The 15,425-nt window shown below is 38.4% G+C and overlaps 2 protein-coding genes across 3 annotated transcripts in view; both read left to right on the top strand.

Annotated features, from left to right (window-relative positions):
* The first annotated feature begins 1,450 nt into the window (after positions 1-1,450).
* LOC130927126 (C-X-C chemokine receptor type 2-like) lies at positions 1,451-7,539 on the top strand. Its single transcript, XM_057852704.1, has 2 exons — positions 1,451-2,940; positions 5,762-7,539. The coding sequence occupies exons 1-2, from the start codon at positions 2,937-2,939 to the stop codon at positions 6,829-6,831; spliced, it is 1,074 nt and encodes a 357-aa protein (XP_057708687.1). The 5' UTR covers positions 1,451-2,936; the 3' UTR covers positions 6,832-7,539.
* A 1,062-nt stretch (positions 7,540-8,601) lies between these two features.
* The window catches only part of spegb (striated muscle enriched protein kinase b), a 118,979-nt gene continuing 112,155 nt past the window's right edge, over positions 8,602-15,425 (top strand). For both annotated transcript variants that reach the window (XM_057852896.1, XM_057852895.1), the window contains exon 1: positions 8,602-9,466. In XM_057852896.1, the coding sequence (XP_057708879.1) occupies positions 9,055-9,466 (412 nt within the window). In that variant the 5' untranslated portion in view covers positions 8,602-9,054. The remainder of the gene's footprint in view (positions 9,467-15,425) is intronic.

Below are 15,425 nucleotides of genomic sequence, written 5' to 3'. Positions count from 1 at the left end.
GGGGCCATGTATCGAGGGATTTTGAGTGGAAATCTCCTTCCATCAGCAAGGGCATTGACGATGAGACGTGGCTGGGTCTTTCAGCATGACATTGATCCCAAACACACAGCCAGGGCAACAAAGGAGTGGCCTAGCCAGTCTCCAGCTCTCAACCCCATAGAAAATCTGTGGAGGGAGTTGAAAGTCCGTGTTGCCCAACGACAGCCCCAAAACATCACTGCTCTAGAGGAGATCTGCATGGAGGAATGGGCCAAAATACCAGCAACAGTGTGTGAAAAGCTTGTGAAGAGTTACAGAAAACGTTTGACCTCTGTTATTGCCAACAAAGGGTACATAACAGAGTATTGAGATGAACTTTTGGTATTGACCAAATACTTATTTTCCACCATGATTTGCAAATAAATTCTTTAAAAATCAAACAATGTGATTTTGTTTTGTTTTTTTCCCACATTGTCTCTCATGATTGAGGTTTACCCATGTTGACAATTACAGGCCTAATATTTTCAAGTGGAAGAACTTGCACAATTAGTGGTTGACTAAATACATATTTGCCCCACTGTATATCGTTTTTGAATTTGAAGAAGGGTTCGGTGAATCCACATGTGAAACCTGTGGGGTTCGGTACTTTTGGCAAGGTTAAGAACGACTGGTCTAGTGTAATGGTGCTACAATCACAAAGAAATGTATTTAAAAATGTTCCCTATATCGTCCTGTTTTGAAACAACACTTCGCTGGATAAAAAACCTTATTGTTACCAATGCACAATCCAAAACTAAAGTATAATCATTAATCACAGACCATCTCTTTAGCTTGTCGAGATCAGGTGTCATCTGAGAAGCATATGATTAGCGAGGAAGGAAATATGATGTGTGGCACGTGTCAACACAGATGTGTCAGTCAAACTTCCTCAACATCACTGGTCATCCCGGAATCATGTGCTAGTATTTCAGTTTCACTGCATGTTGACACTGGGCCCCAGATGTCTACATTTTATTTTTCAGAAAGTTCCAGTATATAATGATCTGAATCCACCAGCTGCCTGCCAGTGGCCTCATTTTCCAAATGGGGGTGAAAAAATGAGCTAGACATATAACAATGTAAATATAAATCCACTGTAAAAGATTGAATTGCTGAGATTTTGGAATATTTAATGAAGTCAATATTTGTGACTTTTACAGTGTTGGAGCCTGAGGGACCCATTTATCCCATTGCTGACAGCAGGGTCGGGACCCCAAATCATACGAGCATTAAATAAATATAAATCCCCTTAAATATTGCCTATCTAAATAAATAGCCAAATACTGGCAAACTTGCAAAATGACCTTTAAAGTTGCTTGGTTGTATTTTTCACTGCTCCCTGGAAAATGCCTAAGTACTCCTGAAAAGTTTACTGATTAAAAGTCTCACTAAAATTTACCTATGTAAGATCTTCACATTGAGAAGTTTTACTAAAAAAACAAAACAAAAAACAATGAAAACGGGAATTCTCTTCCATTTACTTTGTACATTCTGAATACCACATTAACAAAACACAATTTTGTCTGAAAAATGGATCTGTAGTACAGTACAGTACTGTAGTAGATACTTATTTATATATTGGCAGAGGTGGGTAGAGTAGCCAAAATTTTTACTAACGTAAAAGTAGCGTTACTTCAAAATAATATTACTCAAGTAAAAGTATCCATCCAAAAAATGTACTAAAGTACCAGTAAAAAAGTATCCAGTGAAAAGAATATTCAAGTAATGAGTAACATTGTGAGTAACTGCTTATTTTTTGTATTTAATTTTTTTAAACGATGGTATTTTTTTTTCTCTCAGCACAAACTTATCTAACTCATTAGATAATCGCATTAAGCCAAAGAAATGCAAAAAAAAAAAAGAAAGAAAAACTGAATTTCGGCGAGAGAAAAAAAGACAGTAATAAAGCATTCTTCCAAAGAGCACAAGTGCCCTCTAGTGGAAAAAATTGTTCCTAGTTTGAATAGTGAATCGTTCCTTCATGGTGACTATTATGAAATTAAAGGGATCACATCTCCGGTTTTCCTTGGTCAATCGGTGCCAAATAAAAACTGGGAAAGAGGTTTTTATCCGCTCTTTCAAGTCATATTGAGGGCAGCGCTGTATGTCAAATACTTCATTTTTTACGGTGCTTTAAAGACACCACGTGATCGAACAGGCTGGCATGATCATAGAATGCCAAGCTTGAGTCTTATTTGGTGTAATGGACTCGTGATTATTGTTGCGACGTCTCATTGGTAAAATTGGTAGAGCTACTCTTAGCATCGCTGGCAAAAAATTATAAATCTAATATTTAGAATAAGGAGGAAAAATGTATCGACTCTTGTGTCGCCCAAAGTAGTGGAGTAAGAGTAGCGTTTTTTCTTAACAAAATAAAAAGTAAAAAGCATGGCTTGCTAAAATTACACTTAGAAGTAATTTTTTCTCAAAGTTACTCAAGTAAATGTAACGTGTTTACCCACCTCTGTATATTGGGGCTAATTTACTCGACATTTAAATTTTTAGTTAATTTCATTGTTACAATCCTGTTGTAAACCCATGCCAAGAAATAACTTATTGTTTCAAAGAAGCCATTTTGGGGCCCAAGCAGGCCTTCGTCTTTGATCGTAAACACTTATTTGTCCAACTGAGCTCCAAACAGTATAATATTGATCCAAGGGTGACGCTGCATGACCAAAAAGGCTGTATATTTTCAAGTGAATCCATGAAACTTTTTGAGAACACAAGGTTTCTCTTTTATTTTCCCAAACATTGTGATCATCTGATGACAAAATATGTGGTCTGCATTTCAAAGAGGAAGTTTTTTTTTTTTTTTTTAATACATATATGCACGTGGTAGACAAGCCAAACCATCCTATTTCATTCAAACCACAAAACCATTCACTTAAGCAGGGAGAAGTCAAACTGAGGACAAAAACATGAGTAAGTAACAATTTCTTACCCAAACATATTGTTATTTGAACAACTGTAGCTATGGATTTATTTCCACAAGTGAAAATGCTTTGAGGAAACCAGAAATTACAATTGTGATGATAGGAGGAGTGGCAAGAAAGGCAAAGTTCTTGTTCCTTGTATTACTTCTTACATATGTAGCGTATCAACTGCCACACAGGAGCCACCAGGATGCCTGGCAAGTACAGTAATCTATAATCCTTCAAAAGATGTATTTTTGGTGTAAAATTGAAGGAACGGCTGTCCTGAGCTGTTGCCACATTTTGCTCAAAATTGCAAATAATTGGCCACAATTTATCTGAAGGACAGAACTGTACTTCAGTGTAATTGCATATTTTGTGGGCAGTTTGAGCAATTTAAAACGGACTATTTTCACCAATTTAAAACTAACTATTTTGATTAGGATAATATAAAGGTGGCACAGTAAAGTGGCTGAGAGGTTCATCAGTGACTTGCATGTATCTAGCTTAGGTTAAATGAAGACTGAGATGAGGGTGTTCTCATATGCATTTTTTTCACTGTCCGATGTTTTTTAAACTTGTAATCTTAATGTAAAATCTGTATCGCAATCTTACATGTTTAGCCTTAGATACCGCGTGTTATGTGTTCAAATTGCAATTTCGAAGCAAAACCGGCAATCTGAAAAGGTTGCATCAATGTAACTGGGCTATTTGTTTCTCGACTGATATGTCTATAGCAATTAACCCCTAAATTCCAAACATTTTAAAGCATTTGGGCTGGCTTTTTTAAAATTATTAACCACAATAAGTTATTTCCTTTGATTATGTCGAGATGAATAAATTCTACCATAGGTAAGAAAAACTATTCTTTGCCGAGGAGAAAAAACAACAACAAAAAACCTGTTTCCGTTCTTTAGCAATCCGCGTTACAACATAGGTTGGTTTTATCAAAATGTAGTCATTTCTCCAAGAAATGTATGGCTTTTAAGAGGATTCACAAACTGGGCCAATTCCTGTATCTAAAATGGTGCATCACTGACATCTCAGGAGGATGTGCATCAGTAAAATTGTTTCCAAGCTTCAAATTTACACTGAAGTAGCGTCAGAGCCTCTTTGTGGAGAATAAGACAATTACTGTATTGTACTGTAATTCACTGTAGTGGTAGTGAATGACTGAAATTCTTGTGTCGCTAATCTTTTGCTAGATGAGCTATTAACAACTTCTATTTTGTCCATAGGCGAGGATGTGAACTATTGTTTATCTACTTGTTCTTTGCAATTGGCCTGTGACCAATTCATGGTGTAATACAATAAACAGAACTGTAACGTGGACTAGTACAGTGGGGCAAATAAGTATTTAGTCAACCACTAATTGTGCAAGTTCTCCCACTTGAAAATATTAGAGAGGCCTGTAATAGTCAATATGAGTAAACCTCAACCATGAGAGACAGAATGTGGAAAAAAAACAAAAAAATCACACTGTTTAATTTTTAAAGAATTTATTTGCAAATCATGGTGGAAAAAAAGCATTTGGTCAATTACAAAAGTTCATCTCAATACTTTGTTATGTACCCTTTGTTGGCAATAACAGAGGCCATACGTTTTCTGTAACTCTTCACAAGCTTTTTACACACTGCTGCTGGTATTCTGGCCCATTCCTCCATCCAGATCTCCTCTAGAGCAGTGATGTTTTGGGGCTGTCGTTGGGCAACACGGACTTTCAACTCCCTCCTCACCCCGTGACGTCAAAATGATAACAAGAACGGTGAGCAAAAATCCCAGAACCACACGGGGGGGCCTAGTGAATGACCTACAGAGAGCTGATACCACAGTAACAAAGGCTGCTATCAGTAATACAATGTGCCGCCAGTGACTCAAATCCTGCACTGCCAGACGTGTCCCCCTGCTGAAGAAAGTACACGTCCAGGCCCGTCTGCAGTCCGCTAGAGAGCATTTGGATGATCCAGAAGAGGACTGTGAGAATGTTTTATGGTCAGATGAAACCAAAATAGAACTTTTTGGTAGAAACACAGGTTCTCGTTTTTGGAGAAAAAAGAATACTGAATTGCACCATACCCACTAAGAAGCATGGGGGTGGAAACATCATGCTTTGGGGCTGTTTTTCTGCTAAGGGACCAGGATGACTGATCTGTGTAATGGAAAGAATGAATGGGGCCATGTATCGAGAGATTTTGAGTGAAAATCTCCTTCCATCAGCAAGAGCATTGAAGATGAGACGTGGCTGGGTCTTTCAGCATGACAATGATCCCAAACACACAGCCAGGGCAACAAAGGAGTGGCTTCGTAAGAAGCATTTCAAGGTCCTGGAGTGGCCTAGCCAGTCTCCAGATCTCAACCCCATAGAAAATCTGTGGAGGGAGTTGAAAGTCTGTGTTGCCCAACGACAGCCCCAAAACATCAGTGCTCTAGAGGAGATCTGCATGGAGGAATGGGCCAAAATACCAGCAACAGTGTGTGAAAAGCTTTTGAAGAGTTACAGAAAACGTTTGGCCTCCGTTATTGCCAACAAAGGGTACATAACAAAGTATTGAGATGAACTTTTGGTATTGACCAAATACTTATTTTCCACCATGATTTGCAAATAAATTCTTTAAAAATCAAACAATGTGATTTTCTGTTTTTCCCCCGCCCCCACATTCTGTCTCTCATGGTTGAGTTTTACCCATGTTGACAATTACAGGCCTCTCTAATATTTTCAAGTGGGAGAACTTGCACAATTAGTGGTTGACTAAATACTTTTTTGCCCCACTGTAGTAGAGAAAATAGATGAATAGATATTTTATTTGACTTTGTCTTGATGTCACCATCAGATCTAAGCTCCTCGTCCTACACCCTTGACTTTGGCTCAGCGTACGAAGAACTCAACTTCACGTACAACGACACAGATTTCATCTTTAACCCCGAGACACAACCATGCGACCCGTTTTCCATCCCGGATGCAGCTGCAATTTTCCTCAGCATTTTTTATATCGTCATCTTCCTCGTGGCCATTCCTGGAAATCTGGTGGTGGGCCTAGTAATCGGTCTCAGCAAGCATCTGCTTCCCCCTTCGGACTTGTATCTCCTTCACCTGGCTGTGGCCGACCTCCTACTGGCAGTCACGCTTCCGTTCTGGGCTACCGCCGTCTCAAAGGGATGGATCTTTGGAGATGGTTTGTGCAAAATAGTCACCATCGTCCAAGAGCTCAGCTTCTACACCAGCATCCTCTTCCTGACCTGCATCAGCATGGACCGCTACATGGTCATTGTTCGAGCAATGGAGGCCCGGCGGTCAAACCGTCAGCTAGTGAGCTGGGGAATCTGCTTGGCAGTCTGGTCCGTTGGAGCTCTCCTGTCTTTGCCAGGACTCCTGTACTCATCTTTCTCATCCTCTGGTCACATGGTGTGTGCCGAGTACTATGATCCACGCAGTGCGGATGAGTGGCGCCTGGCCACAAGAATCCTCCGCCACACCCTCGGTTTCCTCATCCCTCTGGCCATCATGTTGCTCTGCTACGGTGTCACCATCCATCGCCTCCTCCACGTACGTGGTGGATTCCAGAGGCAGCGGGCCATGAGGGTGATCGTGTTTGTGGTGGTGGCATTTCTTCTCTGCTGGACACCATACCACTTCACGGTGATGACAGACACCTTCTTCCGGGCGAAAATAGTGCAGTACAGGTGCCCTGCTCGGACGGCTGTGGATCAGGCCTTGGTGGCCACTCACAGCCTGGGACTCCTGCACAGTTGCGTCAATCCGGTGTTGTACGCATTTGTGGGAGAGAAGTTCAGAAGGAGGTTGCAACAGCTGATGAGGAAGGCTGGCGTCCTGGAAAGGACGTCAGTCTCTAGGACAAGCAGGTCTTCGGTCACGTCTGATATAACGTCTACATTCATGTGAGGAGCTCTGAATGGACAGTTGACTAAAGATTGATTAAGCTATAGTCATGATTAACCAACCTTTAGTTGTAAAAATACTTTGTATTCTATCATGTGAATACCTGTTGTATAGTTTTTAGGTTGTCTTCAGCAATCACACCCTCCTTCAGTTTACTTAGTTGTGAGTTGTGTTTCTCGAGGTTTGCAACACATTGACGCTATGTCAACATTATGACAAAACATCCTGCCAAAAACCCGAAGACAACAAGGATGTGATTTGTTTTATGTTTTTCACTTGGTGGCGAAATAGAGTAGCTTTGCATTTAGTGTTTTTAGCCATTTTAATTCACTAATCATTGACTGGATGGTGAACATGCGAGGCATTTTACTGCCCCCTGAAGTTCAACTGCATTTACTGAATCATGAGTCATGAGCTGAGTCTATATTTTATCCTGTCCGTTTTTATTTGGGCTCATGAATTAAGTGAATGAAAACAATCTCAGCAAATGAATGTCCTTTAACACTCTATTTTCCTTTCTGTCGTTTGTGTCATCTAAAATTATTTTCAAACTAGAATGTTAATATGACAACCAGCGATTGGAAATAGTCTCATCAGCAGGCAAGTATATACATATATGTACATATATATATATATATATACACCACTTAAATTCAAGACTAAAATGTTTACAGATTATAGAAATAAACGTGAATTGTCAAATGCTTTGTGACAAACATTTTTACTTCATTCTTTACAGGCAAAACATGCATTTGTGAGACACAAGGAAGTCAAGGTCAGGTAAACAATCAGCTCGCATTATTTTATTTTTATTTATTTACTTTAAAAAACAACTAATTACTTTTAAAAAACCCTGTCCTGTTCAGCTGCTTGACACAGAGGATGGAAATCTGGGTGTCCGATTGGTCTGAACACTTTTAATGTATCACATGAGAGGATGACATATTCCCGTTATGATCATTTAACATGCCTCGTTTATTAGTAGAAAGCAGCGTACGGGAAGGAGTTATGGGGGACAGACGAAAAGAAGGAGAGCGAGACAGAAGAAGTACAAACAACAAGAAATACATTAAAAGCTTACACTAACTATAAATATGTTGGTGCTATCGTTAGCCAGTTGTATTTCCAGTTGACACTATATGAGGTGCCTGATTACCAAGGAAAAAAGGGGGCGGTCAGATAGCTAAGGCAGGCATGCAAACTTGCCACCTTTCGGCGAAATTTGATTTTTAAATCAATGGCAATGTTTTATCTGTTTCTAATAACGCATTTTAGTAAAAGAGAACAATTGTGGTTTATTAGAGCCTACAAGTCTTTTATTCCGAGGAGCCCTTTAATCGTGTCACACAATCCATACTGGCATAGACTAATGAAGTATATCAATATTTAAAGGCCTGCATTCTTTATCCTTGTAAAGAATGACTAATATAACTGTTACTCATTGACTGATTGTGATTGCCTTCATGTTCTGTATTATACCAAACCCAGGTGGCAATTGCCCCTCTAGCTTCTTTATTGTTTTTTATTTTTAAACTTGTTAAAAAGTAAGATGTTAAATTAAATAGTTGTCCCATACTCACCAGCCCCTCTGCTCTGCCAAGTATGGCTTGTCCCACCACCTCCTCACATGTTCTACTGACCCCAGGTTGGCTAAAAATGACGAAGGGGGTGGGCCACTAGCTAGTGGCAGCTGCCATTGTAAGACATGCTGGGCCCATGACTGTCATTTCCCCCTACAAACTGGCAGGGGTGGCAGTGTCGGTAGGGGGGAGATCATGTACGGGGTGGATTAGCTCATGGGAAAAGGTAGGTGGGGGGCAACGTCCAACCTACTGGACACTGGTTTGATACTCATCACCAGAAACCAATCAAGAGTTTCAGGTTATTGGGGGAAAACCCACAGAAGATTCTAACTAACTGGGAATAGTGACCAAGAGCTCAAGTGGAAAAACAGACACAGTCATTACTTTCAAGAGACAAGAAGTCAAGAGAGCTGTTAATGCAACATGATCCAAAGGGTCTCGCACTAAATATACCAGTGTGTCAAGTGTGTGGCACCTACTACTCTCTCTTCAATCAGCAGGTAACCCTTTTTTGTCTACTTCAGCAGCAAGGACATTTAATGGACTTTAATGATCTAAAAATTAAAAAATGTGACTTAAGAAGATTCTAAATTCTACATTGTATTTAATGTAACAATCATCTAATCCCTGTACCAAAGTAACAATGAAAAAAGGAGAAGGAGACACTGCCAAAAAGAAGGGGGCATGTGAAGCCCCCCCGAGCCCTGTTGTCCCACCTAAACGCTCCAAAGCCGGCATGGAGCGAGTGGTCGCCGAGCCACGAGGGCCTGCTCACCCGAGCCCGACCCCACCGGTTTTCACGCGCAAAATGCGGAATGCGGCCGTCGGGACGGGTTGTGATATTCGGCTTAAGGTGACTGTGAGTGGGGACCCCCAGCCTTCCTTGTACTGGTATCACAATGACGAGCTCCTCAACATGGAAAACCAGGAATACGGAGGTCTCTGGATTAGGGATTGCAAACCCACTGATGCTGGGCTCTACACCTGCATTGCTAACAACCACTTGGGAGAGGCCCGGAGTAGTGCTGTACTGGCCGTCTTGGATTTGGGTGAAGGTAAATATATTTGTGTGTCATCCTTATAAATTCATATCACTTTTGAAGTCTACATTGGACCACAACGCCATAAAATTATATTATTCTTGCTTCTGATTGGGTTCTTTTTTTGTATTGTGACGATAATAATTGCTTCAAACCAAAATGGTTGACTTCCTGTTCTATTTGGAACATGGGTGCCTGAGAATTTTTTTGTGCATCCTTTGATGATAGACAGGCCCACCCAATTTCAAGTCCATTGATGCAAGGAGTTTTGGGGTGTACAGAATTTTTTACTGCAACAACAGTCAGAGCTGAAATCCTCTACAGCAGGTATTTTTTATTCTACAGGACAGAAGACAATACAGGTTTTGTAAAAACATATAATAAGAATAATAAATGAAACATGGAACAAAGTATCACATTAATTTAGAACTGAAAGTGTGCATCGAAAGCCCCAGCTCGGAAAAAAAAAAAAAGGGGTGGGGCGGTTCATCTTCCGGGGGATGGGCCCGAGTCACATCACCTGAAAACATACAGTGAGGAAAATAAGTATTTGAACACCCTGCAATTTTGCAAGTTCTCCCACTTAGAAATGCTGTGCGATTTTGAAATGTTCATGGTAGGTGCTTGTCCACTTCGAGAGATAGTCTAAATTAAAATCCAGAAATCAGTGTATGATATTTTTTAACAATTTATTTGTATTATACTGCTGCAAATAAGTATTTGAACACCTGTCTATCAGCCAGAATTGTGAGCCTCAAAGACCTTTTAGTCGACTTTAAAAAGCCACTCCAATTATTCTCCTAAATACCGTATCGGCCCGAATATAAGACAGCCCCGATTAAAAGACGACCCCCCCTCTTTTTCAAGACTCAAGTTTGAAAAAAGACTATTTGAACACCAATTTAATTTTTAAACAGAAAATAATTACAGTACATCCGAAACAATTAATTATAACAATATATTTGAGGGAAAAAGCATGTTATTTTGCCTCATTCAAATCTTAATATCTGAACATTTAAATATGTAAAGTAAAGTGCAGTCACATTCGTAAATGAATGACTTCTGGTTTTTGAAATGTAAATAAACCAATCTACTGTGATAAAACAACAAAATTGCAATAACTGCATTAACCACCAAAGTGAAGTCTAACTGTAACTGTAGTCTTGAAAGAAATCTGAATAAGGAAAAACACTGCAATAAAATAATGCAAACTGGTTAAACTTTAGAGTAGCTGAGATCTGTCATGACAGAACATCGCTTCAATGATATCTGGCGCCACCTAGCGTCGTGAATGGGGAGAGTAGCTGAGACCTGTCATGACAGAGCATCGCTTCAATGATATCCGGCGCCATCTAGCGTCGTGAATGGGTATAATGTCTAGACCGCGAATAAAAGACGACCCCGTCTTTTTCGGGCTTATTTCAATGCAAAAAACACAGTCGGCCAATACAGTAAGTGGAGTGGAGGTGGACTTTTTGAGTCTGATTTTATGACGTGTTTGAGGCGTTTACCTGCATGTTAACATCTGTCCATCCCATAAAACCCAAAGAGCTGACCAAAGACACAAGTGACAGAATGGTAGACCTATACAAGGTTGGACAGAAGTACAGAGCAATATCCAAGCAGCTTCATAATATAAGATCCACCGTTAAAGCATTTATTAGAAAATGGAAGAGAGCTAAACATGACTGTCAATCTCCCTCGGACTGGGGCTCCATGCAAGATCGACCTCGTAGGGTCTCAATGATCCTATGAATGGTGAGAAAACAGCCCAGAACTATTCAGGAAGAGCTGGTCAATGACCTGAAAGGAGCCGGGACCACCATTTCCAAGGGTACTGTTGGTAATACACTAAGACGTTGTGGTTTAATATCATGCATGGCACAGAAGTTTCCCCTGCTTAAACCAGCTCATGTCTAGGCCTGTTTTAAGTTTGCCAGTGACAATTTGGATGATCCAGAGGAGTCCTGGGAGAAAGTCATGTGGTCATATGAGCTCAAAACGGAACTTTTTGGTCTTAATTCCACTTATAGTGTTTGGAGGAAGAATAATAATGAGTACCATCCCAAGAACACCATCCCTACTGTGAAGCATGGGGATGTTAGTAGCATGCTTTGGGGGTGTTTTTCTGCACATGGGACTTACCGACTGCACTGTATTAAGGAGAGGATGACAAGGGCCATATACAGTATTGTGAGATTTTGGGGAGCAACATTCTTCCCTCCGTTTGAGCAATGAAATTGGGTCATGATTGGGTCTTCCAACATGACAATGGCCCGAAGCAGACAGCCAGAATAACCAAGGAGTGGCTTTGTAAAAAGCATAACAAGGTTCTGGAGGGGCCTAGCCAGTCTCCAGACCTAAACCCAATAGAATCTCTTCGGAGAAAGCTCAAACTCTGTGTTGCTCAGTGACAGTCCCAAAAATCTAATTGATCTAGAAAACATCTGTGTGGTGCAAAATCCCTGCTGCAGTCTGTGCAAACCTGGTGAAAAGTTATAGGAAACGTTTGACCTCTGTAATTGTAAACAAATTGTTAAAAAATCATACACTGTGATTTCTGGATTTTTTTTTTAGATTGTCTCTCACAGTGGACAAGAACCTACCATGAAAATTTCAAACCCGTCCATCATTTTTAAGTAGGAGAACTTGCAAAATCGCAGGGTGTTCAAATTCTTATTTTCCTCACTGTATTATCCTTATGTAAATGATAACGTTAACCCAAGCATGGGCTGTACATATTAGGAAAATTACGAGCTGGCGGCAATAAGAAAATAATAAATTCTGACCTTGTCTTATCGAGCTGGTGGGAGAAAAATACATTTTATTTATAAAAAAGACACAGACACATTTAAGCATATACTAGAACACAGTAATTCACAAATATGTATGATTATACTGGTAATGAACATATACAGTATTTCCACAGGGGGCTGATTAAACAGAAAAAAATATATATAATCTGTGGAATTTGCTGAAAATTACTAAGGGGAAAACACTGACTTCCTGTTCAATTACAACTGTGTGTCCTTATGACTTTTAAATGTTTTCTATTACACTGTTTACAAGCAAAATGCTTCCTGGATAAAAATAGTGAAACTTTACTAAATTTGGGTTACTAAAAAAGAAAAATGAGGTCAAAAGGGTCAATTGGCTATCGTTTTTTTAGATATAGATAATTATATAATGTTAAAATCCAAGCAATTTAGGCGAAACGTATTGCATAAATCCCGGTGTTATGAAAATGGACAAAATACAATAATGTGTAAACACTGGTAATGTCAAATGTATCAGCTTGTACAATTAATATTATATACTTACACCAATGTATCTTGTAGTAACTAACATTAAATATCTTGAATACTTTAGCCAACCAGCACATTTTTTTTTACATTTTCCAATCCATGTCACCACAGCAAGTACATTTTAGCCTTTTTTTTTTTTTTTTAATCTCTGAAGCAAATCTTTTCCCAAAATTTTGTATATCAGTGCTACTAATTATTAATTACACACAATTTTGCATTGATTGGTGCATCAGGTTTCGTGAGCTCATTTATTTTCCAACTTTTCATTGCAAATAATTAAAGATGCCGATCGATCGGGTCCGATCACGTCATTTTCAAAGTATCGGAATCGGCAAAAAAATATCGGCCATGCCTTTTTTAAATATATATATATATATTTTTTAATTGAATCGTTTTCTAATTGTATTTAACGTTACAGACATAATATGTTACACTTATCCAGAGTCTTTAGTTTTGGCTTAAGGTAGGGTTATCAAATTTATCCCGATAACGGCATAATTAATTAAAAAAAAAAAGTATCACGTTAAAATATTTAACGCATTTAATGCATGCGTTGCACGATCCACTCACGCATTGTCGCGCTCAATCTGTAATGGCGCCGTTTTACCTATATAGAGAGATAAAAGGCAGCGTAAAATGAATAGAGTGAATTTTGGCAGTCTTTGGAGCCTTTTTTTAATTGACGAAAGCTTTACAATCCCTCTCCCTACGATTAGAAATATCATGGGAAGCAATGTGGGGAAGCATGGTAGCAATTGATCTTTTCCATTTACCATTTTCTTAACACCTTATGTTATTTCCCAACGCAGAGAAGATATATCAATTGGTAGCACTACGCACAGTCATGGTTCCACTTCCCATCATGCATTTGGGCATGGCTACAGTATCATTTACTGAAAGCTGAACAAATACACTAGATGGTAATATTTAGTCACAATATACAAAGTCACATTTGTCCTTTAAGAATTACAAGGAATCCACAGAAAGAATGTTAATAATGTAAATGCCATCTTGAGGATTTATTGTCATAATAAACAAATACAGTACTTATGTACTGTATGTTGAATGTATATATTTGTCCGAGTTTTATTCATTTTTTTCTTAATGCATTGCCAAAATGTATATGATCGGGAAAAATTATCGGGAATGATTGGAATTGAATCGGGAGCAAAAAAAAGCCACCGGATCGGGAAATATCGGGATTGGCAGATACTCAAACTAAAACGATCGGGATCGGATCGGGAGCAAAAAAACATGATGGGAACAACCCTACAAATAATGAGACCTGGAATTTGCCCAATTTGTGCTTTCTGTTCAATTTCAGGATTTTGGTCCTTTTTTTGTGTATCTAGTTATCATAGACTGCTCCCCCAACATTAATTAACTATTATCCCTGTAATTTTTCCATTAATCTTTTCCATACATCCTGTTATAATAGTTTTGTCTAAAAAAATCTGTGTCATTCTGTGAAACTGGTGTCTAGTGGAGTTTTTCATAACAGGCTCAATACATGACATTGTTACCAGGAGACACACTTTTGATATCATGGGTGTGTTTAGAGAACAACTTTCTGTTGAAGGGTTATAGGAACACTAATTTGTATTCTTGTTTCGTATTTCTCCTCCTCTGTTTATGATTGCTATTTCACAGTTGTGGCTTCAAACACAAACATCAGTTCAATTGATTTAAACACTGGAAATTTAATGAGACTATATAACTACCCAGTGAAATGAAGGAACGATCTCATTTTCACTTGCATGCATTCACGTTGCTCCTCCTGGCACTATTATTCACACAGCCAATTTGATACATAGTACTTGCTTGGGAGTCAACGTTACACAAAAAAAAAGATTTGATCAGATACTGCTACTTATGGCATTTGGGTGATTTGTTTCTGTCTTGAGATCGCACAAACCAGTGGTTCCCAAACCATAAGAGGAGTTTGAGTTTTGGGGCGGGGGGCACACAACATGTTGATGAGCCCGAAATGCAGTGTCAGTAATAAGATTAACTTACAAGAATATCTATAATAATAAATTCAAATTAGAGATGTCCCGAATGATCGACATCCCAATCACGTCATTTTCAAAGTATCGGAATCGGCAAAAAAATATCGGCCATGCCTTTTTTTAATAAATATATATATATATATATATATATATATATATATATATATATATATATATATATATATATATATATATATATATATATATATGTGTGTATATATATATATGTGTATATATATATATATATATGTGTATATATATATATATATATATATATATATATATATATATATATATATATATATATATATATATATATATATATATATATATATATATATTTATATATATTTTGATTAAATCGTTTTCTAATTGTATTTAACGTTACAGACATAATATGTTATGTCTTTAGTTTAGGCTTAAGGTAGGGTTATCAAATTTATCCCGATAACGGCGGTAATTAGTTTTTTTTAGAAAAATGTATCACGTTAAAATATTTAACGCAATTAATGCATGCACTGCACGACCCACTCACACATTTTCGCGCTCAATCTGTAATGGCGCCGTTTTACCTATATAGAAAGGCAGCGTAAAATGAGTAGAGTGAATTTTGGCAGCCTTTGGAGCCTTTTTTTAATTGGCTAATGCCTTACAATCCCT

The sequence above is a fragment of the Corythoichthys intestinalis genome, chromosome 12 (genome assembly GCF_030265065.1).
Source record: "Corythoichthys intestinalis isolate RoL2023-P3 chromosome 12, ASM3026506v1, whole genome shotgun sequence".
Taxonomy (NCBI): domain Eukaryota; kingdom Metazoa; phylum Chordata; class Actinopteri; order Syngnathiformes; family Syngnathidae; genus Corythoichthys; species Corythoichthys intestinalis.
Note: the sequence above shows the minus strand (reverse complement) of the source record. Positions and strands in the feature narration are given on the sequence as shown.